The sequence below is a fragment of the Theobroma cacao genome, chromosome 4, assembly GCF_000208745.1.
Source record: "Theobroma cacao cultivar B97-61/B2 chromosome 4, Criollo_cocoa_genome_V2, whole genome shotgun sequence".
Lineage (NCBI taxonomy): Eukaryota > Viridiplantae > Streptophyta > Magnoliopsida > Malvales > Malvaceae > Theobroma > Theobroma cacao.
Window position 1 is genome coordinate 27935851 of NC_030853.1, and position 26994 is coordinate 27962844.

General features: G+C 38.7%; 7 protein-coding genes across 8 annotated transcripts; 4 read left to right on the forward strand and 3 right to left on the reverse strand.

Moving 5' to 3' along the window:
* On the forward strand, positions 1283 to 5135 carry LOC18602990 (FRIGIDA-like protein 4a). Its single transcript, XM_007034698.2, has 3 exons — positions 1283 to 2560; positions 3641 to 3816; positions 4292 to 5135. The coding sequence occupies exons 1-3, from the start codon at positions 1666 to 1668 to the stop codon at positions 4781 to 4783; spliced, it is 1563 nt and encodes a 520-aa protein (XP_007034760.2). The 5' UTR covers positions 1283 to 1665; the 3' UTR covers positions 4784 to 5135.
* Positions 5224 to 7563, forward strand: LOC18602991. The gene has a single exon (XM_007034700.2). It carries the CDS (start codon positions 6037 to 6039, stop codon positions 7069 to 7071), a length of 1035 nt encoding a protein of 344 aa, XP_007034762.2. The 5' UTR covers positions 5224 to 6036; the 3' UTR covers positions 7072 to 7563.
* LOC18602992 (ferredoxin-1) lies at positions 7644 to 8481 on the reverse strand. Its single transcript, XM_007034701.2, has one exon. It carries the CDS (start codon positions 8360 to 8362, stop codon positions 7919 to 7921), a length of 444 nt encoding a protein of 147 aa, XP_007034763.2. The 5' UTR covers positions 8363 to 8481; the 3' UTR covers positions 7644 to 7918.
* Positions 8626 to 12134, forward strand: LOC18602993 (cysteine synthase). Of its 2 annotated transcripts, none has more exons than XM_007034702.2 (11): positions 8626 to 8906; positions 9229 to 9281; positions 9408 to 9517; positions 9678 to 9735; positions 10094 to 10357; positions 10437 to 10574; positions 10729 to 10780; positions 11159 to 11238; positions 11484 to 11543; positions 11634 to 11714; positions 11898 to 12134. In XM_007034702.2, the coding sequence occupies exons 2-11, from the start codon at positions 9240 to 9242 to the stop codon at positions 11988 to 11990; spliced, it is 978 nt and encodes a 325-aa protein (XP_007034764.1). In that variant the 5' UTR covers positions 8626 to 8906; positions 9229 to 9239; the 3' UTR covers positions 11991 to 12134. The 2 variants fall into 2 exon arrangements, with proteins under 2 accessions (XP_007034764.1, XP_017974671.1); XM_018119182.1 differs by lacking the exon at positions 8626 to 8906 and adding an exon at positions 8997 to 9019.
* LOC18602994 (preprotein translocase subunit SECE1) lies at positions 12101 to 12939 on the reverse strand. The gene has a single exon (XM_007034703.2). The coding sequence runs from the start codon at positions 12743 to 12745 to the stop codon at positions 12224 to 12226; it is 522 nt and encodes a 173-aa protein (XP_007034765.2). The 5' UTR covers positions 12746 to 12939; the 3' UTR covers positions 12101 to 12223.
* Positions 14278 to 20717, forward strand: LOC18602995 (callose synthase 12). Its single transcript, XM_018119150.1, has 2 exons — positions 14278 to 19719; positions 20243 to 20717. The coding sequence occupies exons 1-2, from the start codon at positions 14438 to 14440 to the stop codon at positions 20298 to 20300; spliced, it is 5340 nt and encodes a 1779-aa protein (XP_017974639.1). The 5' UTR covers positions 14278 to 14437; the 3' UTR covers positions 20301 to 20717.
* Positions 24741 to 26114, reverse strand: LOC18602996 (transcription repressor OFP12). The gene has a single exon (XM_007034705.2). The coding sequence runs from the start codon at positions 25953 to 25955 to the stop codon at positions 25314 to 25316; it is 642 nt and encodes a 213-aa protein (XP_007034767.2). The 5' UTR covers positions 25956 to 26114; the 3' UTR covers positions 24741 to 25313.

Below are 26994 nucleotides of genomic sequence, written 5' to 3' on the forward strand. Positions count from 1 at the left end.
ATAATGTAATTTATGTCAACTTAAAAAAGAAACAAGATGTTTAATACTAATGACAAAAATCTTGACAAAATGGGGTGGGTGGGCGGGAGGATTGATTTGGATTGAGAATCTGTGGTGCGAATGAGAGAGCTTCAAAGTGGGATACCCCTCTCTGCCATTGTAGCCGTAGGTAGAGGGGGGGATGGCTCTTGGTGTTGTTGGTGTTACCCCAACTTTTATAGGCTGTATCGTTAGTGAACAAAAGAATGATGGGTGTGTGGTATCCCAACACGCAATTAGTAGTATTTTGAAGAACAATCACTATGTCTTTTTCCAAAGTATTGTCCCTGTGGAATCTTTCTTGTCCAATTCATGGGCAATTGTGCATGACATAATATATATATATATATATATAATAATTCAGACCTCCTAACATTAACAACTTTATATCCATAGACCCACCTTGCATAATGCATTTCAAGTCCCATTTATGAACCTTAACAAATTCTTATTTTTGTCACACATGCCACCGCCGCAATGAAGGCCCAGCTTTTTTCAATTTTAATGCACGTACAAAATGTTACTCCACAACTTTATTTTTATTTTTTGGGTTTTGAATAAAAAATTCCGTATTAGAATTTAAATATTGAAAATGATTAATTCTAAATACAACATATCATCAAAATCCAAAATTATGCTTATTTTTTTCCATGTTATCAAACATTTGAATTTGAAATTGAAACCAAGATCAGCATTGTTGACTTTCCCAACCTTATCACCAAAGCTCAACCCAAGGTTCAAAAATTTTTCCAGCCCTCCCACATGAAAAAGCCAAATGGGGGAACCAACTACCTACCCTCCCTCCCATATTTAATTCCCACCCATTTGTGAAACACCATCATTGGGCCCTCATGCTCACGTGTCAAAAGCATACAGCCCTCAGAAAGGGTCCCACCACCCAAGAATGGACCCCAAGTTTACCCATCTTCATCGGCTAGGGAAGGTGATCTCGTCTCCTGTCATCCCAAACAATCTTTGATGTCATTTGTCCTTTTTAACAAACGAACGCGCGTGCCGCTGTTCCCATTCTCAGACTTCACCACAGACTTCCTTCTCTATTTTCCCATTTATCTTGAATAGTTTTTCTATTTTTATTTTCCTTCCTATAACAATTTGTCTTTACTTTTTCTGACTCTTCCCATGTGGGTATGCTCAGTTCCCTCCCCACTGGCCCACCTCCCCTTTACTTTTCCCAGCTTGTGCCTCCCATCCCCCTCTCTCTTTCTTCCCTGTTTGCTTTTCTTTTTCTTTTCTGGTCTGACTTCGGTTTCCGGGAAAGCACTCCACCACTTGTCTTTTAACACCAATCAAACACCCCCCTTGTCCATATCCTACGCACCTTCACCCGCTCGTGCACTTTAGCTCCAGCACCCTGTAGTGCGCACTTGTTATCGTACACACCCCCGGTCTAAGATAGAGACCACCATTACCTGCAATATCTAGTCGCCGTTACACGTGTCGTATTCTGAAAGATCCACGCCAGCATCTGCCGAAGCTTTTTATCTTCCTGTGTTCCTCCGTTTTTAGGGTTTCTAATCTCTCTCCTCTTTTCTTTCTTTCATTTCCTTCCTTTGGGATTACTGAGTCACCGAACGAGTTAAAGAAAGACAGAGAAGTTCACCAACCATGGGGTCGATCCCCGATCCGGGCGAGTTGACAGAGTTAACTCATCCGAGTTTCGACGAGTTCCAGCGTCAAACGTCTCTGATGACGAGCTGCACTCTCCTCTGGAAAGAACTCTCCGATCACATCAACTCACTCGAGCAAAACCTGGTGAGACAATCGGAGGCCTTAAAACGCAAAATTGAAACACTAGACTCGGAAACCAAGGCCTCACTCGACTCACTCAAGAAGCGCGAACACAGCATCGAGGACAGCGTGAAGATCGCACTCGACCGAGTCGAGTTCCACACAAAAGCCGCCCTGAAAACCCTTAGCGACGACGTTGAAGACAATCCTGATGGCGAGGTCGACGACGGGGACGGTCTTTTGCAACTCCTAAAATCAACGTGCTTAAAAATGGAAGCTAAAGAGTTCTGGAACTTCGTGACTGGCAAAAAGAAAGAAATTGACTTGCTAAGGGAGAAAATTCCGGCAGCTTTATCAGAATGTGTTGATCCGGCCAGGTTCGTTATGGAGGCGATATCGGAGGTATTTCCGGTGGATAAAAGAGGGAATGAGAGAGGAAATGATTTAGGATGGGCTTGTGTTTTAATTCTGGAAAGCTTGATTCCGGTGGTGGTTGATCCGGTGATCGGAAAGTCGAGGATGCTGGTTACGCCGAGTGTGAAGGAGAAGGCAAAAGAAATCGCAGAGACGTGGAAAAAGAGCCTTGAAGAGAGAGGAGGGATTGAGAATGTGAAGACTCCGGATGTTCATACTTTTCTGCAACATTTGGTTACGTTTGGGATTGTTAAGAAAGAGGATCTGGAGCTTTATAGGAAGCTTGTTGTTGGTTCTGCCTGGAGGAAACAAATGCCTAAACTTGCCGTTTCGCTTGGCCTCGGTGACAAAATGCCTGGTATTTGATTTCTTTTGTTGAGATGAAATTACTTTTTTTTTTAATGTTCTTATTTTCTGTTAGTGAGTACTATCATGGAGTTTCAAACTTGTTGCAGCTTATTACAGTATTCTAGGAGTCGATGGTTATGTTTCATTGTGATGGTGTTTTGAAAGTGATTATATTGTCTGATTAATTTGATCTTGGTGTCAAAACTTTCAGAATGAACTTAAGAGTTGTAAAGATAAGATTTTTAGGGTATTTCATGAGTTATGTTGCTTATATTCGAGACTCAGTGTTAGATACAGGCATGTGTCTGACATGGGATATGTTCAATTTCTTTCAAAGTTTTTCCTTATATTTAGGGAGGAGTGAAAACTCCATATGCATGTCTGTCAGATATTTGCTGGACATGGGTACTCGTGCAAGAATTAAGAGTTGGAGCAATAGTTGACTAGCATAATTAAGTGACTTGTAACCTAGGATGTTAATTAGCTGTTGCATGTTGCCTTAACTTGTTGGTAAGCATGTGCTTTTTCTTTTGTAAGCCAACATGCTTTGGAGATGGTTCGTGTTTGTTACTTGGTGTTTTTGGAAAGTATACGGTATGTCTTTAGTGGAACCATTTAAAGAACTTATATCTTGATGCACTTTTACCATTTAGGGACATGTGGGCTGCATGTTGTGAAGAGTGTACCTGCTGGTTTTTGTGGTTTAAATAGAACAAGATACTAGAACTTTATGTTAAGATCAGTGAAGCTATATGTTCATAGGATCTGATATATATCAAGTTGTTCGTTAAAGCCAAGGGTTGTGTTAGTTTAGTACTGGGTAAAGAGTGAATTCCAAGGTGTAGGTATTGTAGCCAAACAGATGTAGCTTGCATAATTCTAACAAGTAAAGATTCATTGTCTTTTTTAATGTCTATATCACCATTTAATCCATAAACATGGTCAACATTTCATCGAAAAACATTGCTTATACTGGACTGTTGTGTTTTTGGAAGCTCTCTTATGGGTTTTTACCATTTGTGCTCAAAATCATTCCATTAAGGTACAATTGTAAAATTGAGTTTCTAATGCATTTAATTCTCCACTACAGACATGATTGAAGAATTGGTCAGTAAGGGACAGCAGCTTGATGCAGTTCATTTCACTTATGAAGTTGGCCTTGTAGACAAGTTCCCTCCTGTACCCCTGCTCAAAGCTTTCCTGAGGGATGCAAAGAAAGCTGCGTCTTCTATTTTAGAAGATCCCAGTAATGCCGGCCGGGCTGCGGTATTCCCCTATTTACTCATAGTGATCATTTATTTGTTTAATTCTTACTATATCTGATTTTGAATTATCCTATCTTTTCTTGATTAGATGTTTGATGCCAGGTTTCACTCCTGGGGTTTGCTGTAAGAATACTTGAATTCATTTTGTCTCATTGCAGTCATATATTTGCATATTTGTGGAAGTAAATTAAACTGAGATGTTTTTGATAAAGCATGCCTAATATGGGTAAATGTTATTGCCATTTTATGTTTCTCTTCTGGGACGGGGAATGGGGATGTGAGATTTTGGCTGGATTAAAATTCTTTGCCTTCCTTTTTATCTCCTAGTTCATGCTAAATATCATGAATAGGTAGTATTCTATTGACAAATAGGTCGATGAGTTTCATTGCTTGTCTATGCCTTTCTTTTAAATTTTTCTTCATTTGTAGCAGTTATATTACAATTAACAAATAATGTTTATTCTTGATATTTGCAGCAACTTGCTGCACGCAAGGAGCAATCAGCACTTCGGGCTGTCATCAAGTGCATTGAAGAGTACAAACTTGAGGCTGAGTTTCCACCTGAAAACCTCAAGAAACGCCTTGAACAGCTAGAGAAGACCAAGACTGAGAAGAGGAAGGCAGCTGCAGTCCCTGCTAATAAGCGAACGCGGGCTAGTAATGGCGGTCCTATGCCTCCAGCTAAAGCTGGCCGTTTGATGAATGCATATGTCTCATCCTTTCCTGCACCTCCTACATTTGTTAGGTCTCCTTCACACACTCAATACCCTGCAGCAGTCCCAGCATACCCATCCCCACCTGCCATGTATGGAAGCAGGAGCCCACCGACCAATCCCTATGCTTATTCACCAGAAGCAGCGCCTCCTCCCCTTTCTGGTTCTTACCCTGGTGCTCCCATGAACTATCCTGCATATGGGGGTTATGGCAATGGTTTGGCACCAGCTTATCAGCAGGCTTACTACCGATAGACAATGACTACTCTGGAGATGGTAACCACTGATATGATGACTACCGACCAATCTAAGTTTCTTTCTAAAATGGTTTGTTTGTAATCACTAACCGTTTTAATGGTAGCGATGTCTGTGTGTTAATTAAAACTGTTCTTCTTCTTACTTTGCCGTGGTGAGAAGCTGTATTTCTAATGTTGATTAAACTTTAGTACTAGGTGATTGTGAAGTAATCACGATGGAAGCATAACAATGTCTAAACTCAAGACAACCATGTAGGATTAGTTGTAGAAAGATGTACTTCTGTTTATCTGAGTCTTTACATCCATGTTTTTTACTTGCGTTCAAATAGAACCAAATGCCATCTGGGGAATCTTTTTGGCGGTTTGGTAATTTCAATTTTCTTTCTTTCAAAAGGTGGTTTAATCATTAGAAGATGGTGTTGGATTCCGTTTGAGCATACCTATTCTTTTTAAAGGAAAGATTGATTGTCGTGGGGACTTTAGGTCTCAAAAATTTTATTTGGCAACCTAAAATATAGTGTCCAGCTCGTTGTACAGCCTTAAGATGTCTCTCCATGACCATTGTTGTAGGTGGGCTAGGGTTGCACACCAACACAACTGGCTAAGTGAAACAGAGAGTGGGGTGGGGGAGGTTTTGGTGGGGAAGCGTTCTCTATTTGTCTTGAGTATTTTTGGAGGAATTTAAGCTCTTGACAATATGCCTAGGTACGACTTAGCACGTAGAAAACCCATTTATCTGCGATTGTAAGCTTTGGATTCTAATACTAAATCTTTTTATATGCTACCATTACCATTTATAAAACCTTGAAAGGCCCTGAATGTATGGAAAAAGATCCGAATATTTTGAAATGGCCCAGAATTGAACAAAACCACCTCTCCCTAAGGGCCCCCATCCCTTAAAATCAAGTGTTTGGTTGACCCGGATCTAAGGCCTGAAGCACGACTATAAATTTTCAATGGGTACTGCAAACGGTCTTTTCTTCACTTCAGCTTTTCTCATTTCTCCCTTCCGTGTGCTGCACCCATAGATGATAGACGCATCTGGTTTGGGAGCTTAGGAGATTGCTTCTTGAAGTAAAAGTAGGCTTTCCACTCATTAAAAGCCACCGCCAACCATCAACTTCATTTTTTGATGGTTACGGAAGAGGCGAATCTTCGTGGTATACCATCTTTTTGATGATTTGCCACTGAAAGCTTCTTCGGTCCTGCCAATTTCGCTCCTTTGCCGCCAACTAACAACCCCAATCCAGAATGACGTTACATTTGCTTAGAAAAGCCATTGCGTTCCCATCAATTGGGAATTCTGGTTGCCTTGCAAGACTCCGTAATTTTTGCTCAAGGGTCCCTCCAATTGCCTGTAACGAGGATATCAAGCCAATCCCATCAACAAACTACTCCAGTAGGATTCATCTTTCTCCTTTGTTAAATGATAACTCTTCTCACTTGGGTCGTTATGATATTGAGCTTGTGGACGATGAAACCTGGCAAGTTTCATCGGGTTTAGTTCATGCCTATAAAGGATTTGATAGGGAAATAGAAACAAGACCCTTTATGGAAGCAGTTGATCAAAGGGTAGCTAATGCTTCTACTACAATTGAAGATGGTCAAGACTTTGATGACATTGATAATATGAGAATTCGGGGTAACCTTTTTTATAAAATCGACCGTGGTTCCAAAGAGTTCGAGGAGTATGCTTATGACTTTCACAGGAAGAAAGGTTCCAAGAATAAGGGTGATCGTAAAGAAAGCGAAAAGGAGTCTTTAAAGAAGAAGGATGATCCTAAAGAAAGCAAAAGGAATGACAAGTCAAATGTTAAAACGCTTGAAGTTGTTAGAAATAGAAGTGTTAGTAATATTCTTGACAAAGTGGAGGGTTGCTCTGTTGAGAAAAAGAAGGTTAGGTCTCCTACTTTTAATCAACTTACGGGTCCTTACCATGAACCCTTTTGCCTGGACATTTATATATCAAAAGCATCTGTTCGTGCCTGTATCATCCACCGGGCGACTAGCAAGGTTGTTGCTGTAGCGCATTCTATTTCTAAGGATATGAAATTTGATTTAGGTTCGACTAGAAATGCATCCGCTTGTGCTGCTGTTGGAGAAATTTTAGCTCAGAGGGCATTGGATGATGATATCCATGATGTGATTTACACACCAAGGAAAGGGGACAGATTAGAGGGGAAGCTTCAGTTTGTTCTTCAGTCTATAATTGATAACGGTGTAAATGTGAAGGTTAAGCTTAAACAAAGAAGAACCAAAACAGCAGCGCAGGCATCTACAACTTAAAACCATCTATTTGGTTGTCTTGGTTCTCTTATCAAGTCCACTTGATTATATCTTGACTACATACTAAACTGTTACATTGATTGTATGAAATCACTGCCCTGATGCTGCAATGTCAGATCATAGCAAGCAGTTGCTTGTTCTTTCTCTTCGGGGTAGCAGTAACTTCTAATAGATTTCTGCCGACAAAAAGGAGAAGTGATCATTGCTACTCATATTGTAATGAAATGGGTGTTTCCTCCTCTGTCTTCTGGATTGCAAAGTAGAGTGCAAAAGAAAAAAAGCTGCCTGGCTTCTCACATATTTGGTTATTTGCGGGTTAGTTGATGTAGCAGCTGCATCTTCGAAAGGTTTCTAATTTAGTTTTCCAAGATGTTGGGGACTGCAACTTCGTTGCCAAAGTAGAATTTTCTGTACAATCTCATCTTTTTTTTCCTTATCTAATACCATCTAATACTTTAGATTTGAATAATACTTAGTGCTGAAATATCATCAGATTGTGTCTCAATCCACTGCACTTGTTATATTCATAAAGAATCCAACAATGGAGGATCAATTGGGGATCATTCACCTCCTTCACAATAATCTCGGTTATAATCATTATAATGAATTTGAATGGACGATGAGTGAATGATGCAAATTAATTTTTTTCAAGGAATATTACAATGCTAGTTGATGAGATAATCCTAGTACTGTCTTGTCATGATTAGGGACCGACAAACATAAATTTCCAGTCGAATTTTACCTCTAAAAGTATCCAATAAGCTAACACCAACTCATTCTAGAACAAGGATAGTCTCGAACGTACACAAACCTTTTAGTGACCGAAAAAGCAAGCACAACCAACAATTCAATCATTAGCTGTTGCTAACTGCAATGACAGCAGTTCTTCCTCAGGAATTGTCTTGATATGGCAATCTGATCTTGGATAAGCTGCACACAGCAGTGCAAATCCACGCTCCATAACATCATCACTAAGCATGCCATCACTCTGATCCACCTCGCCGCTTAAGAGCTTAGCAGGGCAAGTCATGCACACCCCAAGCTTACAGTCATGTGGCACAAACAAGCCAGAGTCCAATGCCTTGGATAGAATGGTTTCATCGGGCTCTACCTCTAGCTCTGTGGATTGACCCTCATGCTCTATCACCACTTTGTAAGACCTTGCAATGACAGTTGAGAATCTGAGAAAGCCATGGCGGGCTCTGGGGTTGAGCTGGGAGGTAGCAAGTGTGGTGGGTCTTGGTTTGTTGAGAATGAAGGAGGGGGATGGAGTGAAATGAAGGGTCGCCATTGTTCCTTTCTGTTAAGGACAACGAGGAGAAGCCCTTTTGAGCGTTGGGGAGGAGTTTGTGGTTGTAGATAGGATAAGGTTTTTGCCCAATTCGTTTCCCTCGTTGAGGCCACCTTGGATGCTTTTACAAGTGTCAAGTACTGGTAAAGGTTGGATGATACATAAAGTCAGTGGAGTGAAATCAAGGGAAGATCCTTTTACACGTAAATCTCGATATTCCAACGTATAAATGGTTCTAGAAAATATAAGAAAGATTAATTATATAACCAAAAAGAGCCATTTTCCAAAATTGGTTGCATTTAACTTCACAGTGAATTGATCCTTAAAACAGGTTAGATTCAAAAACACTCCATTCCCTATCTCATCTATATCGCTTGGACGCTTTCTCAGCAGCTGATTCTGACACTAACGACACTCCGTTTTGTTATTGGATGAAAACTTTGAATTCATTGAACATATTTTTTATGTAATTATTTTGACTTCTATTCCCTACATAGAACCCATTTGAGTCTACGTTCTACAGCGACGGAGTCAATTGTCAAAGGTGATTTCTTTCCCCCAATCCTCTGTTTGTTAACTGTTAATCACATTCCCATTTCATCAAAATCCATTTTTCATACTCTTATTTTTGCGGATTTCGAAGGGGAATTATTGAAGGTTGATTGGGTTTGTTCTCATAGATAAAAAATTCTCTGTTCGGGTGCCAATAAAATTGAGTGACGGAAAGGAAAAATCAAAATTTATTTATTTTTTCTCACATTTTTGTTTAATAAAAATGCAATTATACTTTTACCCTTTACTCTTTGAAATCTGCACAAGACGAACTTTTTAACTTATTTTATGTGGCGGGTTTATCTTCATGTCAGTTATCTGGAAGATGGCGCATGAGAGTGTTGGGATTGCCAAAGATGTCACTGAAGTAAGCTTTTTTTCTCTTTTCTTTTCTTAGGAGGGGCCTTCGTTTTGATTTGGGTGTTTTCTTTTAATACGACTGATTGACTTACTGTTGTCCATTTTTCTTTTGGTTTAAATATTGTGTGTAAAGTTGATTGGTAAAACTCCATTGGTATATCTGAACAATGTGGTGGATGGTTGTGTTGCTCGCATTGCTGCTAAGCTTGAGATAATGGAACCCTGTTCTAGTGTCAAAGACAGGTAACTTTTTAAAGATTCCTTTTGGTTCATTGCTTCTAAGGTTATTGTGCTTGTCATGTCGAGCTATCTGAGTTTCCCCGATATACTTCATGTTCATATCTAAATTTCTGTGTTCTGTTAATTGTTGCAAAAACTTAGCAGTTGTTTTCTGATGGTGCAGGATTGGTTATGCCATGATCACTGATGCTGAGGCAAAGGGCCTTATTACCCCGGGACAGGTTAGTACCTTTTCTTGTGAACTAATAGGAAATTTAGCCTCTGAGTTATTACTTATAAGAAATATGTGCATTATTAATCATGGTTGGAAAGGGTTATTTTGTATTGAGTATGGATGGGAAACCTCTGCTGTGTGATCCTTTTGTAATGCCTGGATTGCTCTTCCCTTGTTGATGAATGAAATGCTTAATTTTCAAAAAAAAAAAAATAATCATAATTGGCCTTAATTGCCTGTGGGATGGTTGATTATTCTTTAAGTTAAACAAAAATTTTATGAGTTTGTTCCTGAAGGCAGAATGCTTCAACTAAAATGCCCTTTCATTTCGTGATCTAACTTTATTTCATGAATGGTGGCTGAAGAGTGTCCTCATTGAACCTACAAGTGGAAACACTGGGATAGGGCTAGCATTTATGGCTGCTGCCAAGAGATACAGGCTTATCATTACAATGCCTGCTTCAATGAGTCTTGAGAGAAGGATCATTCTCCGAGCATTTGGGGCTGAGTTGGTTCTCACGGATCCTGCTAAGGGCATGAAAGGTGCTGTGCAGAAGGCAGAGGAGATATTGGCTAAGACACCTAATGCCTACATGCTCCAGCAGTTTGAAAACCCTGCCAACCCAAAGGTACTTCTCTGAAACAATAGTTTAATGCATCCGATTGTTGGTTGGGAAAGTCGATTAACATATGCTGTTGTTGGTATAGATACACTATGAGACTACTGGACCAGAGATATGGAAAGGTTCGGGAGGTAAAATTGATGCACTTGTTTCTGGCATAGGTACTGGTGGTACCATAACAGGGGCAGGCAAATATCTGAAAGAGCAGAACCCCAACATAAAAGTAAGTGGCATCTTTTATTTGTACAACTAATTCACTGTTAAATTGGTCTATTAGGATATACAAATATAGTGGTCAAGCAAGAGATAATCTGTTTCTAATATCTTGTCCCCCATACAATCAACTTTGTCACTAGTTTCCTTGTTGTGTATGATAGCTTTATGGTATTGAACCGGTTGAAAGTCCTGTTCTCTCTGGAGGAAAGCCTGGTAAGTTACAAATAGTCATCCTTGCATATAATGTACTTGCAGTTTGCATCTTTCTACAAAACGATTGAAAATTAGTCATAAGGTGAACCATAACAGCTTTTCCTTTGGCATAAGTATAAAATGGGAGAATGGAAGGGTTGTGGTGTACTCCACGAACTTTGTTACATTTTGAAAGAAAGATGTTCATGTAAGTCATTGAGTAATTCCTCTATATCTTACGCACACTGGGCATGGACCACGGCTATGACTATGGATTGTACACCATGAGTATTCTCTCCTTAAATTTATTGTTTGGCCGTCTCTAAGAGTTTACCATAAACAAAAAAACTATTGGTTTGCTGACTGTTGGTTGCTTCATGCTTATGTATCGATATCAAGGCCCGCATAAGATCCAAGGAATAGGTGCTGGTTTCGTACCTGGTGTTTTGGAAGTCAATATCATTGATGAAGTCGTTCAAGTAAGGCCGAAATGTTAATTATGCATAATTATTGGTTCTTCTTGTAAAGTTTGTCTTCTAAACTAGTGATTAAAAAGATTAAATGTTACTTGGTTTATATATATATATATATATATTCTTGTCCTGATTATGGAAGCTTAGTATAGTGACACTATTAATAAACCACAATTGTCCCTCTTCAAAAAAAAAAAATAATAATAAACCACAATTGTCGTCCATTCCTATGATTGTTGTAAAATTTGCAGATATCAAGTGCTGAAGCTATTGAAACTGCAAAGCTTCTTGCACTGAAGGAAGGTTTACTTGTAAGTTCTAAATCTTTCAAAATCTCTAAGCTTGGATTTATAGAACATTGCCTTTCCGCACTTAGCTAACTGTGGAAGCATCTGTCACAGGTGGGAATATCATCGGGCGCCGCCACCGCAGCTGCAATTAAAATAGCAAAGAGACCCGAGAATGCTGGAAAACTTATTGTTGTAAGTTCACTTGTTCCCCGACTAACTTAAAAAAAGAAACCTAGTAGACAAAACTTTGGGTCTTGTTGTTAGACCTGAAAAGCAATATCTGCACTGTACTTACTATCTTCAACTTGATGAATTAGATTAGAACATCTCTCTCCCACTATGAATTGCTCTGATCTGATGTATAAATTTATGCAGGCGATATTTCCGAGCTTTGGGGAAAGGTATTTGTCCTCGGTGCTGTTTGAATCTGTAAGAGAGGAGGCAGAGAGCATGACTTTTGAGCCATGAGACTATCTGCTAGTGTTCTCGACAAAGACTAGGAATTTTGATGTTGTAACAAGGATTTGAGACCCATTGCAACATTAAACTTCTCTTATGGATTGTGCTGCAAATAAGTATTCAGCAAGTTTATTCGAGTTCTTGTTCACCCCATTTCGTTCATTTTTTTGGCGTAAACTAGCAGAAATAAGAAACTGCAAGGAATAATTAAATAAAAATAGTTTCCATTCCAATTACTATCATCAGCTGAAGAAATCTTGGACACCTTTACCGGCGAAAACCCGATCAGAAAGCTCAGCTAAAACGGCATTAACAGTAAGCAAAACGACACTAGACCCAGCGATAACCCCTAGCACAACGCCGGTGGTCCCCAAGACTTTCGCAAACGCGGGCCACTCGATTTCCTTTATCTCCTCCGCCACTCCGCCTGCAAGATTAGTGTTCCCCTCTCTCTCCTTCATCGCCTTCTTTATCTCCGCTCCTATCTCGCTCAACTCGGCGTCTTCATTCGCCGAAGTTGCTGCTTCCGCTTCCTTTGCGGTGATCTCTGGCTCTTCCACGCTCTCATTGCTTTCTTCGACGGCTTTGACGGGAAGGAATCGGTTTTTGTTTTGGTCGCCGCTGATTTTGAGAAAAGGTCTGGTTTTGGAAGGGAATAAGAACTGGCGGAGAGTGACACGTGCCGGTTTCGATTGTGCGGAGGTTGGAGAAGGAGCAGCTGCTTTTGTTGAAGATAAGACTGGGAATTGCAGCAACACCGCCATTTCACGCCGGGTGAGTGACTGAAGGCTGACGCTGTGTTTTTGGATAAATTAATGGGGATTTTTTCGATTGTCGTTGGGTGAGGAAATTGGGTTAGTGGGCTGAATCCTGAAGGGTAGTGGCCCAATTTGTTGTGGCACATGGCCCTTTTTAAAGAAGAAAAAGAGTTTCTGTCAGCCTATAGCTCGAAGAAGTGGTGAGTAATTTTTTGGTTCGGTTTTAATATTTTTGTAAAAAATTAAATTAAGCGAACTTTTGTAAAAAATTTAATATCAATTGAATTATAATAAAAAAAAGAAAATAATTGAAACTAACTTATCTCGATGATTCAATGGTTTATTTCGAATTTAAAGAGAGTATTTTTTTAGGTAATAATATTTTTACATATAAAATATATTTTTGAGATATGTTTTAATAATAATAATAGTAATGATACTTACTTAAAAATACATTATTAATGATCGATTTTGAATTGTAGATTTATGAAATAATTAAATAGAGTATACTCTTAATCTTTAAACTGATTAAGGCTCGCCTTTAACTTGGAGTGCACATGTTAATATATATATATATATTACAGACTGTGTGAATGGAAAGAAACATGATGAAGCACTCAAGCAAAAAGGCCGAAGACCATAATGATCAGCTGGGGCCATTTACTACTAAATAGCTGCAAAGGGTAGTTGAAGACTTTGACTCTTACTAATAGATATGTCAGAAAGCCTTTGAATGAGTCCTTGTAGCATCTGCAATAATTAAGTATTTTAATTTGATTTTATATGAAATTAATTGGAAAAATATTATCACCTTGGTATATACAAAAGTACTAAAATAGTGAAACAAAGAAGTATTTTTCAATCGAAATTTTCTCACCTATTTGCAAAAATTATATATGAAATTTAATTAGGTGATTTCCTTCTAATGTTGTTAAATAAGTATGGAAAGCCACTTTGAACGAGCCTTTAGTCTCAAATAACTGAAATTTTTATATTAAAAAAATGTGAAAAGGATTTGAGAAATAAGAATAAAATTTACATATAAAGTAATACTAGTAAATGGTAGGAAAAGTTACAGTGTTAAACATAAAGTATAGGGTGATGAGAAAAAAAAAAAGGTTACAATATTAGGGGGAAAAGAAAGCAAATCTTAAAAAGAAGGAACCAAAATCCCGAAAGGCCCAAACCAACACCATAAAAAGGCTTGCCAGTCATCTCCGAGTAAAGAAGTAGGCTCGATTACTTTTAACGTAATAATATACTTTATAATAAAATTGAATGTGAAGCAAAGTTTTGTTCAACATTTAACGTAATGATGGGTTGTCCAGTTAACGAAATAGTATTGACATATGATATTTCATAATACATCAAATTTCCATTTATATATGTGTATTGCAACACTTGAATTTCAAGCCACCATGGTAAATTGATTAAATCTAGAGAAAATTTTTCTCACAAAGTTGTTCCCAAATCCCAACACATTACCAATCCCCAGAGGAATGAGTCACCGAAATATTTATTAAAAAGAAACCTCGAGGAAAAGAAACAAAATGAAAGAAAAAAAAAAAAAAAAAAGGAAAGAAAAGAGAAGAAGCCTTCCATTGACTTCCACTCTCACCAAACATTCTGCCCGCTTTCTCTATCTCATTCTCGCCCAATTCTCGGCTTTCCAGTTTCTCTTAGCCTGTTTCCATTTCCATGTTTCCAGGTTCGGGTTCCTCCACGCCTGATGACGAAACTTACAACATCATACCCGTTCAAAATCTTCAAAGCAACCATCCCTCCCTCCGATACCCCGAGGTTCGCGCCGCCATATCAGCTTTAAGCGACGACAGCAACCTCCGCAAGCCATCCTGCGGCCAGTGGCACTCTTCCATGGACCTCCTCGACTGGCTGGGTCTCTTCTTTGGCTTCCAACGCGATAATGTCAAGAACCAAAGGGAACACCTAGTCCTCCACCTCGCCAACGCTCAGATACGCCTCTCTCCTCCTCCCACGGTATGTGACGTCCTCGATACCAAGGTCCTCCGTAAGTTTCGCCGGAAGTTGCTTGAAAACTACACTAAATGGTGCTCTTATCTTTGGATAAAACCTAACGTCTGCATCCCCAATAGCTCCAGGTCTAACTCTGATCCTCGTACAGAGTTACTTTACGTAGGGCTGTATTTATTGATATGGGGCGAATCTGCGAATTTGCGGTTCATGCCCGAATGCATCTGTTACATATTTCATCACATGGCCATGGAACTAAATAAGATTCTACGAAATGAAATCGATGAAAATACAGGCTTGCCAGTGATGCCATCAACATCAGGAGAAAACGCGTTTTTAAACTGCGTTGTGAAGCCGATGTACGAAACAATTAAGGGTGAGGTGGAGAGAAGCAAGAATGGAACTGCACCGCATAGTTCGTGGAGGAATTATGACGATTTGAATGAGTACTTTTGGAGCAACAGGTGTTTTAAGAAGCTGAAGTGGCCAATTAATGTGAACAGCGAATTTTTTGTTACTTCCAGCGCAAGAAAACGTATAAAGAAAACTGGGTTTGTAGAACAAAGGTCCTTCTTGAGTCTGTACAGAAGCTTTGACAGGCTGTGGGTGATGCTGCTGCTGTTCCTTCAGGCTGCGGTTATCGTGGCCTGGGAGGAGAAGGGGTATCCATGGGAGGCGTTGTATGACAAATATGTTGAGATCAAACTTTTGACACTGTTTATCACTTGGAGTGGAATGAGGTTTTTGCACGCTTTACTGGAAGCAATGTCGGAGTACAGTCGTGTTTCGAAAGAGACGTTGGGGCTCGGAATCAGGATGGTCCTAAAGATTGTGGTTGCTACGGCGTGGGTTTATGCCTTTGTGATTTCTTATGGAAGGATTTGGAGAGAGAGGAACAAGGATGGTCAATGGTCTGGCGAGGTTAACAACCGGGTTATCTTTTTCCTTTGGCTTGCATTTCTTTATGGGTTACCAGAACTGCTGGCATTGGATTTGTTCTTTCTTCCATTCATTAGGAGCTTTATTGAAGACAAGAATTGGAAAATATTTTACCTGGTATCCTGGTGGTTTGAGACAGATAGTTTTGTCGGCCAAGGATTGAGGGAAGGGCTACTTGTCAATGTTACGTATATTCTCTTCTGGGTCGTGGTCTTAGCTACAAAATTTTCATTTAGTTATTTCCTGCAGATTAAACCAGTGATTACCACCACAAAACAGTTGTTGGATTTTCATAATGCGGAATATGAGTGGAGTGAGTTTTTCCATAACAGCAACAAGTTGGTTCTTGGTTTGTTGTGGATGCCTGTGGTGTTGATTTATTTGATCGATACTCAGATTTGGTACTCAATCTATTCTCCGTTTGTGGGGACTGCGGTGGGGTTGTTCCAGCACTTGGGTGAGATTAGAAATATAAAGCAGTTGAGGTTGAGGTTTCAATTCTTCGCTTCTGCAATTCAATTCAATCTGATGGTACCGGAGCTGCCATTTAATAGTAGGGAAACCTTGAAAAAAATGTTAAAGGATTCCATTCAACGGTTGAAGCTGAGATATGGACTCGGGCGGCTTTACAAGAAGATCGAATCAAGCCAGGTTGAGGCTACCAGATTTGCACTGATATGGAATGTTATAGTTACCACTTTTAGGAAAGAAGATATCATATCTGACCAAGAGTTTCAGCTATTAGAGTTGCCCCCTAATTGTTGGGACGTCAGGGTTATACGGTGGCCATGTTTTTTGCTATGCAACGAGTTGCAACTTGCTCTTAGGCAAGCAAAAGAATTGCCGGACGCTCCTGATGCGCATCTCTGGAGTAAAATATCCAAGAATGAATACAGGCGTTGTGCTGTGATTGAAACTTATGATTCTCTCAAGTACTTGATGCTTAAAATCGTTAAGATCAGCCCTGGGGAGCACAATATTCTGGACTACTTGTTTCGAGAAATTGATGAGGTCATTAGGGCTGGGAAGTTCACTCAGGTGTTCAAAATGATTGCACTGCCTCAGATTCATACCAAGTTGATAAAACTTGTCGATCTATTGCTGGAACCCAATAAGGATGAGAGCCAGGTGGTAAATACTTTGCAGGTCCTTTATGGAATTGTCATTCATGATTTTTTCCGCGTAAAGCTGAGCACAAACGAGCTGAGGCAAATGCGGTTGGCCCCTCAGAATCCAGCTGCCGTGGTGGGACTGCTATTTGAAAATGCGGTTGAGTTGCCCGATTTTAGTGATAAGCACTTGTATAGTCAGGTAAGGCGTTTGCATACGATTCTTACCACCAAGGATTTAATGCAGAACTTTCCAATTAATCTTGAGGCAAGACGTCGACTAGCCTTCTTTAGCAACTCACTCTTTACGAATATGCCTCGTGCTCCCCTTGTGAATAGGATGATGGCATTTAGTGTTCTCACCCCTTACTACAATGAAGAAGTCTTGTACGGCAAAGAACAACTCCAAATTGAGAATGAAGATGGGGTTTCTATCTTGTATTATTTACAAACTATTTATGATGATGAGTGGAAAAATTTCATGGAAAGAATGCGCCGAGAGGGAATGGAAAGGGATGATGAAATATGGACAACCAAGTTGAGAGATCTGATGCTTTGGGCATCATATAGAGGCCAGACTCTTGCACGAACTGTGAGGGGAATGGCTTACTATCATCGAGCTCTAAAGTTGCTAGCTTATCTTGATTCAGCATCTGAGATGGACATTAGATTAGATATTGATTTAATTGACATGGATAAATGTTTCGATGGTTTCAACTCCCAAAGCTCATCTTCTTCTACGAATTTAGGCAGACGTAGCTCCTTAAATCTGTTCCAAGGCGATGAGTGTACGATTACTTTAATGAAATACACACATGTGGTTTCCTGTCAGAAATATGGGGAACATAATGCTGAGGAAATCATGAACCTACTGAGAAACAATGAATCCCTTCGAATTGCCTATGTTGATGAGATTTCAACAAGGAGGGACAAGAAGGAGTATTACTCTGTCCTTTTCAAGTACGATCAGCAATTACAGAGGGCAGTGGAAATTTATCGTGTCAAATTGCCTGGCCCATTCCAGCTTGGCGAGGGCAAACCAGAGAATCAAAACCATGCTCTTATCTTCACCCGTGGTGATGCTCTTCAAACAATTGATATGAACCAAGACAACTGTTTTGAGGACGCACTTAAAATGCGAAATCTATTGGAAGAATTCAGGCACTACCATGGTATCCGGAAGCCCACCATCTTGGGGGTTAGGGAACACATTTTTAGTGGTTCTGTTTCGTCACTTGCTTGGTTTATGTCATCTCAAGAGACAAGTTTCGTTACCTTAGTGCAGCGTCTCTTGGCAAACCCTCTGAAAATTCGAATGCATTACGGCCATCCAGATGTCTTTGATAGGTTTTGGTTCATCACTCGTGGTGGCATTAGTAAAGCTTCAAAAGTGAATAATATTAGTGAGGACATTTTTGCTGGCTTCAATTGTACTTTGCGAGGAGGCTGTGTCACACACCACGAATACATACAGGTCGGCAAAGGAAGAGATCTTGGGATGAATCAAATATCCATGTTTGAAGCCAAGATAGCTGGTGGGAACGGTGAACAGGTTCTCAGCCGAGACGTCTACAGGTTGGGTCAAAGACTGGACTTTTTCCGGATGTTATCATTCTTTCACACTACAGTAGGATATTTTTTCAATACAACAATGGTCATCCTTACAGTCTATGTATTTCTATGGGGTCAGCTTTATCTGGCCCTAGGTGGTGTTCAGGATTCTGACCTACGTAATGACCAAAACATCAGAAAAGCACTTGGTGCCGTGTTAAATCAGGAAGTCCTTGTGCAATTTGGTCTGTTGACTACTCTTCCAATGATAATAGAAAGTTCCCTTGAGCACGGTTTTCTTGGAGCCGTTTGGGAATTATTGATGATGCAGCTCCAGCTTTCAATTGTTTTCTATACATTCTCGATGGGAACCCGTGCTCATTTCTTTGGTCGGACCATCCTTCATGGGGGCGCAAAGTATCAAGCAACCGGGCGTGGTTTTGTTGTGCATCACACAAGTTTTGCTGAAAATTACAGATTGTTTTCACGCAGCCATTTTATAAAGGCTATTGAGCTTGGCTTGATTCTTATAGTCTATGCATTATATGTCCCAGTAGTAGCCAAGAACACATTTTTTTACATAGACATGGCAATGACATGTTGGTTTCTAGTTCTCTCCTGGATAATGGCCCCCTTCGTGTTCAACCCTTCTGGTTTTGATTGGTTCAAGACTGTAAAGGACTTTGATGATTTTATGAAATGGATTTGGCACCAAGGTAGCGTGTTTGCAAAGGCTGAACAGAGCTGGGAGAGATGGTGGTACGAGGAACAAGACCATTTAAGGACAACCAGCCTTTTTGGAAAGCTGTTGGAGATTATTTTAGACCTTCGTTTCTTCTTTTTCCAATATGGGATCGTATACCATCTTGGTATTGCTGCCCATAGTAAGAGTATTTATGTTTATTTGTTGTCTTGGATCTACTTTGTTGTGGCATGTGGAGTTTATCTGGTATTGTCATTTATTCGGAAGAAACATGAGGCAAAGAAACATATATATTGCCGGCTGGCTCAGTTCCTGGTGATTGTGTTTGGGATACTTTTTATCATTGCCCTGCTTCAGTTTACAGTCTTCAAATTTGGTGATATTTTCACCGGTCTATTGGCAACTTTGCCCACTGGTTGGGGACTTATATCGATTGCTCAAGTATTTCGACCACTTCTTCAGCCTAGTAGACTTTGGGATTTGGTGGTTTCGATAGCTCGGATATATGACATATTGTTTGGGGTTATTGTAATGGCCCCTGTGGCATTTTTGTCACTAATGCCTGGAGTCCAGTCCATGCAGACAAGGATCCTATTTAATGAAGCTTTTGGCAGAGGCCTCCAAATGTTGAAGATCATTTCTGGGATAAAACCAAAAAAGGATCTCTACGGTCCACTTGATTTGAGGTAATTTTTAATCATCATTTTCTTCACTAATTCAGGGTATGCATGCTTTTGCCAATAAAACATTAATTACCCTAGTTCAATCGGAAATGAGCTTTTAGGCCAATGAATGCAATTATATTTTCACAGTATGTTGTGAACTAGGGTTCAATCACTTAGGTTTTCTTTTCTTCTTTTGTTAATTTTGTTTAATATAGAAGAAGCAGTACTAAACCAATAGTGGTTACATATTTGTCAGCTTGCTCACAAACCAATTGCTTCTTGTTTTAACACTTGTTTCTTTACTTTAATTTCTACATATGGTTGCCTTACAGGAAGTTTTATGCCATCGTATTTTGTATTTTCCCTCAGAAAGAACAATTCCTTAAAATCCAATAGATTAATTATTGAAAGTGACTCATTAAAGGTTATCTCTTGGTTAAATGCCCAGTTACTCTTCATTGTTCTTGTGCCAATATCTTCGAAGACATCACTAATATGCCGAAATTGTTACATGATGTGCGTACTGTTCATTTGTTTCGGACAGGAAAGCTAGTGAGGCAGACTCCCTTGCAAAACAGGCAGACCTCGAGAAGGAGAGCTGATTGCGTGGCTTTACTACCCTTCTTGTAAGCTGAATTTCCGATGTTTGCTAGAGGCTGCAATCAGTTCATTTATCTGTAAACAAGGGCTGCTTTGTAATGTATCTTTTTAACTTGGTGGGTTAGCATTAACAGCAAGTTGAAGTGTTTGTTTATCTTCAGTTATTTGTGGACCTTTGGCATTAGAAGACAAAACATAAGAGAAGTTTCCAAAAGTTAAAAGCTCATCATGATGGAAAAGCATATAGCTTCTCTAAGAAGAACATGTTGGATATCCTTCATAATGACTGAGATTTCAGCAAAATGTCACCCTAGTTATCAGGTAGACATGCAACAGTCAACTTTGATTAAAAGGTTTCTTGCCAATTGTATCATTACAATATATATATATCCTTTTTTGTGTGCCTGGGGATTTTCAAATACCGTTTTGCAATCCCAATTAAATTCCTAAATTTCATTCAAGAGTTGCTGGAAACTATCCCTTACTAGAGATTATGGTATGGGAAAGGATAGTTGTCACAACTGCAGAGGGAAGTTTAACTTTCACTTAGTTGCAAGCTAAATGCCTTGTAAGAGGAGTAATTTTAACTCCTCTGCTCTAGTTTTAAAACAATGGAGCGTTCTGCAAATGGAAGATAGGAAAGGAAATGAGGGTCTTACTTCCATCTGACAGTAGCTTGACTCTGTTTGCTGTAGACACTTTTTCTCCATTGTTAACCTTGTAAAAAATGTTGACTACCTGCATAGATACTCGATAAATTAAGGATAACTTCCTTTTGTTTTTACATTGTGAGGGTAAGAGAGATCAGCAAAAATACTTGAGAACTTCATGCCAAAAAAACTACAGAGCCCATATATAACATAAAAATGATTGGAAATTTCTCCTTGGTGGTAAGAAATTGAATAAAAATAAAAAACTATTGCCGACAGGCCAGGACTGGACAAAAAATTTTGACCTAGAATTACATAATGTTATCTTTACTTAATTTTAATTTAAATTAAATTAAATTTAAGAATATTATAAAACTAGAAAAGAATAAGTTTGATATAATACTCAAATAAGCCCCTAAGCTATTTAAGAAAACTCAAATAAACTTTTATCTTTTTATTATGTTCAATCAGTCTTTGTATTTTTATTTGAGGTTCAATAAATCTTTATGACTAATTATTAACTAATTGTCATTAATTAAAATGCTAGTTGTTATTTTATATTCACACTACATTGACATGACATTGATGTCGATGGTGAAAAATACAATGTGATCATGTTATAATGCTAAATTATCAAATCATATCATCATCAATTATATTATATCAACATAGCATATAATTATTAATTATGATATATTAGTATGCCACGTTAGCGTCAGATGTTAGAGATAGATAAATGGCGTTTTGATTATATTAATTATTAGTCATAATAGTTTATTTAATTTAAATAAAAATATAAAAGTTTATTTGATTCAAAATAAAAGTATAAGAGTTTGATTAAATGTAATAAAAGTATAAAAACTTATTTAAATTCTATTGAATAATTTAAGAGTTTTTAAGACATTATATCAGCAAAAACTTATGTCAATTTAATTTTATAAAAATATATGGGCCTAGGGGCAAGCTTACAGAAAGCTTTAAGTCCAAACTGGTTAGAACAAGTCCAAGCCCACAAGATTTTACGTAGTTATATAATCTAAAACCGTTCCATTTATGAAAATGGGATCTCTTTGAGCTCCATATAAATCCCATGCATGTTTCTTATCTTACCTATTTATTTATTTGTTTTATTTTGCTGAAACTATGTGAAAACTGCAGTTCCACAGCGTAGTGCTATACCAAGGCCTTGACGATAGGATATGCCTTTTAAATTTCTAGAGATTGGCATATGCCCAATGAGCAAGCTTCTTGAAACAGTGAACAATCAATCATAACACTTTGCAATGTCTAAGAAGATCCAAATCCGAACTCCATATTTTATGTGAAGGTTGATGTCCATTCAGGTCAAAACAATGAGCAAATGGATTTAAAAAGTCTGGCGTGCAAGTGTGCACTGTTCAATGCCGTTTGCAAACAAGAGGCAATGTCTATTCCATGGTCAACAGCAAATGGTATTCAAATCAACAAACTTGAAAAAAAAATCCAATTCCCGAGAAAGAAAAACCCATGAAACAGGAGCCCAAATAGTAACTTATCAACAAGATAACAAGCAGCAGATCTCCATGTGCAAACAATTTTTGACAGAATGAATCCTTGGCACTACATTTTTGAAGTAAGAAAAATTAAACAACCCCATTTCATCAACTCCCCAAAGCTAGCTGTTTTCTCTGTCTTTCACATGTTTTAAACTTGCAACACAATCTACTATTAAACCTGCTTTATAATATATATATAATATTATATGTAAGTGGGGCTGCTTTGCTTCTGCTGTTTAAAGTTCAAGCTAGTGCGCAGCAGGGTCCAATGGGGCCCAAAGAAAAGATCTCTAGGTCCAAGAAATCAGTTTAGAGAGTTGATTGAGAGCCTCAAGCCATTGCATAGCCTGACAACCATTTTCGTTTGGATTTGTGTTTCATCAGTCTGTTTTCTCAGTGATCTCTCTTTGCATTATTTTGCAATTATTTGATATCAACAGGTCATATCAAGTTTTATTGGTATTCGCCTTTTCTATTGGCATTGCTCCAAGGTGTTAATCAAACATTCAAAAAGGGGCTGATCTTTTCAGTGCTTATATCGGTTGCAATGCCAAAAATACAAAAAGAGAAGTAACTCGTACTGCTCTTGACATATGACCATGTGGAGCAAACAGGGTAACATTTGTTGTTACCTATACCCACTTAGTTCATAAAAAATGATCAGCTGACATGACGTGAATTTGATTTCTTATATGAATGGGCTGATGGAAAGACTACTGGCTTATTGCTTGTAGTATAATTTCTATTGCTTGGCAGGTGACAAGGAGCAAGCTAGACTCTCTGAAAAATGGGTGATATGTCAAGTTTCAATTTTCAAGAGAGTCAGTAAATCAACGCCCGCAGCTACAGTTTGGTACATTACAACATCAACTTTCGTGTGAGTGATGAGAGATGGAGTTTGCTCCAAAAAGCTCAAGTCTTTGTCAACAAGATATGGATAATTGAATTTACAATTTCCTGTTTACTTATTCATGTGTATTGGACCCACTTTCTGAAATTGACGTCCCTGTAATATTTTGGAAGAAGCAAAAAACTTGAATATTGGACATACCCAAGTAAAGATACCACATCTTGGTCTATGAATATACCTTTTCTTTCTTGAGAAATTAATAGTATAATTAAGATTCTTTGGGGAGTACTTGAGATTTTAGAGGAAATCCTGAGACTGAAAAGCCACTATCCTAGTGCTAAAAGCAATGTGCTGATAAAATAAGCCATTTGGGTATTTATGGAATCGCCGGTTAATTTTTCTTTTGGGTAGGTAAAGCTCCCAAGCATGTTACACTTTTCCTGTTCAGGCTCTTGGTCCAAAACAGTGTCTTTCACTAGCAAATCACAACCACAGGCAATATTAAGATTCTCCATACACGGTTTAGTATTTGGGATTACCTGCTTATAGCTACATCTCCGAACTCTACATTTGGCTTCACATCAATCTCTTCTTATCAGAATTCTTTTCTTCTTAGCTTCATTGGTTACCCACTTCCCTCAGTTGCCTGAACAGTAACAAGCTAAAGTGTTATCAAGTCTATATAAAATATATGTACAATTTGAAGTAGTCTTTCCAAATAAATATCATTATCTTAATATATAAAATTGGTACATTTTGACATTCAATCTTGGGGTACTCTCACATCCCACCAAATGTCAAAAGACTCAAGAACTTGTATTAAAATAGGACTTATATTTAATAATGGAGACACTTGAGGACAAATGGTCTGGTGTTAACCTTACCTAAACCAACTAACTTTAGGGATGATGAATAATTAATTATGGTAAAAATTAAAGCATTACTTCATTCTTTTATTGCAGTTGTTAGCATCCCTCTTTGGATCCTCTTGCTTTGTGTCCCCTTTCTGGTTTCTATCACCTATAAAATATGTAAAAGAGCAAACCACCCTCTCTATTCTCTCAATATATTCTTTATACAAATTCCATCCATTGCTCTCCTCCATTCAATTTTTAGGGCTTTTAAATGCTAATATTCTACTTAACACTACAGTCCAAAACTTTGGACTTTATAAATTCAAGCCCTTGAGCATTGGGAGGTTTAGCTCATTGCAACAAAGGGCACATCCTTGAGGTATGTTAAGACCCAATCTCAGGTCTTGCAGAAAAATCCTCGTTCACGTAAGGAGGTAGAGAAGACCATTCTACAAGAGCTCATGATCATTTGGAAACTTTGTTTGCTTCTGCATTATTTGTCTTTTGTTTTATTAATGAATTATTTTTGTGCCCAAGATTTGACATTGAAAAATTACAAAACTGCACAACTATCTTTAGAATTGGACTTTTAATTATTACAACAATCATCAATAGACGACCCGACATGTAGCAGAGTTGTCCGAAATACAAACTCTATAAAGCTAGTCACCTCGTGGTTATGTGTGCAAAACTTGCCAACAAGCGAAATGCATATGTGGACCACAAACAAGCTCAAGAACAATAAACGAACTTTGCCTCCCCCTAGAAATCAATCACCATTTGCCAATCAACCAAGGAGGAACACTTAACAAGAAATTACACCATTTTTTTGGTATGCCCTCAGGCCTTAATTAATCAACACAATTTTTTTACATAACACAGCCAACGTACAAAAATTACAGCAACATGCCTCGAGACATCAACATCCCATGCTTCCTTGATACTTCAATTATCAAAGACATTAATTTCTTTGTCCTTTTGCATCCAACATGCTTTTTTTACCAAAGACAAAGTAATTAATTTGCATGCAAGAGTCCAAAAAACAAAAACAACCGCCAATATTATTTTTCGTTGGGTTTTTTTTTTTTTTTTCTAACTAGGAAAAAAAGAGAAGGAAAAGAGAGTATCACCGGCGGTGGTTTTCGGGTCTCGGATGGCTATCAGAATCCGTGGATGATGACAGTAAGCTAATAACAATATCAGCAAAAGCACTAACAATAAACTTGTGGGTGTTTTTGGGGTTTAAGATAAGGTAACAAAGGAGTAGTTCATGCAGAAACTCCCAGTCCTCCTTCACGTCAGTTAGGTTTCTTGCTTCGATCATTTCTTGCATTGAAAACCTGAAATCTTTGTAAGGGTCCGGCGAGTATTTCTTGACCGCAACGCCTCCATCCAGCGTCGGTGTCTCTGTACTACACTCTGCTTCTGGTCTTGTGTCAGTTGACTCGACGATGGAGTTGGAACGGCCTGGAGAGGAGAAGAAGAAACGCTGGGAAGCGAATACGGTGGCGAAATCAGGGGGCGACTCGGCGTCAGAGTCAGAGTCGGAGGACAGGAAGTCGGCGTCAGTGGAGGGAGTCATAAGGGACTTGGAGGTTGAGGCTGATGAAGACATGTCATAAAGGGAGTTGAAGTTCTTGAGGAGAAGTGTCCTCGATGAAGTGGTCTCATCTTGTTTTGTGGGAGATGGTGGTAAGATGGAAGATGCATGTTCCGATTTCAGCTTCGTGAAGCAGAGATGAAAGTTTTTCCAGAAGATATTCGACATTTTCCAGCGAAGAAGCAGGGGAGAATGGGTGGGAGATTTGAAGATAAAAACTAGAACGACAAGAGGTGGGATGCTGGGGTTTTTATTCAGGGAAAAAACACTAGGCCAGGAGGGCAGCTAAGCTTTTCTTTTTGGCGTTTATATTAGGCTACAGTTGCGTATTGTGCTTTGCATATGTAAAGGATGGGTCTTATGTGACTAGAGGGTATTTTTACCCTGCCATCCAGGGCTGTAAAGTTAGCTGTGAAAAGTGAGATTTGATTATTTTCATAAAGGTTTATCCTTTATGGAGAGAAAAAGGAAAATCACTTGTACGTCTTTCTCCCACCCCCTAGTTCTTTTCTGTACTTCTTTTTGTGAGAGAGATTCAGGTTTTGTTTGGACCACCAAAGATTGAAGCTTATACTATGACACAAAATGAGATACTTACTACTTTTACGTAGTACCTCGAAAATTTCCTTCCTATACCTTTGCTTTCCTAGCTAACTAGCTTAACAGCTACTCAACGGACAATAAAGGGCTCACACACCATTCCCCATGTTGGGGGAGTAACTCTTAAGATATCCAAACTTATGCCAGAATTGTACTCTTCTCCCTAGTTTTGACCTTTGACTGTTAGGTGCTAAATTAGAGTATGAGACATTTGGCAAGTATAGATATTGGGCAAAGATTTGTTAAATCATTGTATTCCTACTAATGCTTAACTTAGGTGTTTCATTAATGTGAACTAATGTTGAAAACTGGATCAATGGTGAACATTAAGACACTGCTTTAGTAATTTGCTTCTATATGAACTTTCTAAAGTTTTTCGGTAAGGGACTTGCTTTCAAGTATTACTCGTTGGACACATATGTTGGGAGTACTATTGCTCTCGAATCTTACATATATTCCCTTTCTTACACACTTTCAGCTTCAGCACTCATAATTGCATTCATTTTTGCGATAAATAATTGTAGATAGAAAGTGAAGCAAAGAAAGTTTATCAGACACGATGGTAAAAGCAGTATCATCCTATTTAGAAGCTTCACATGCTTTCTGC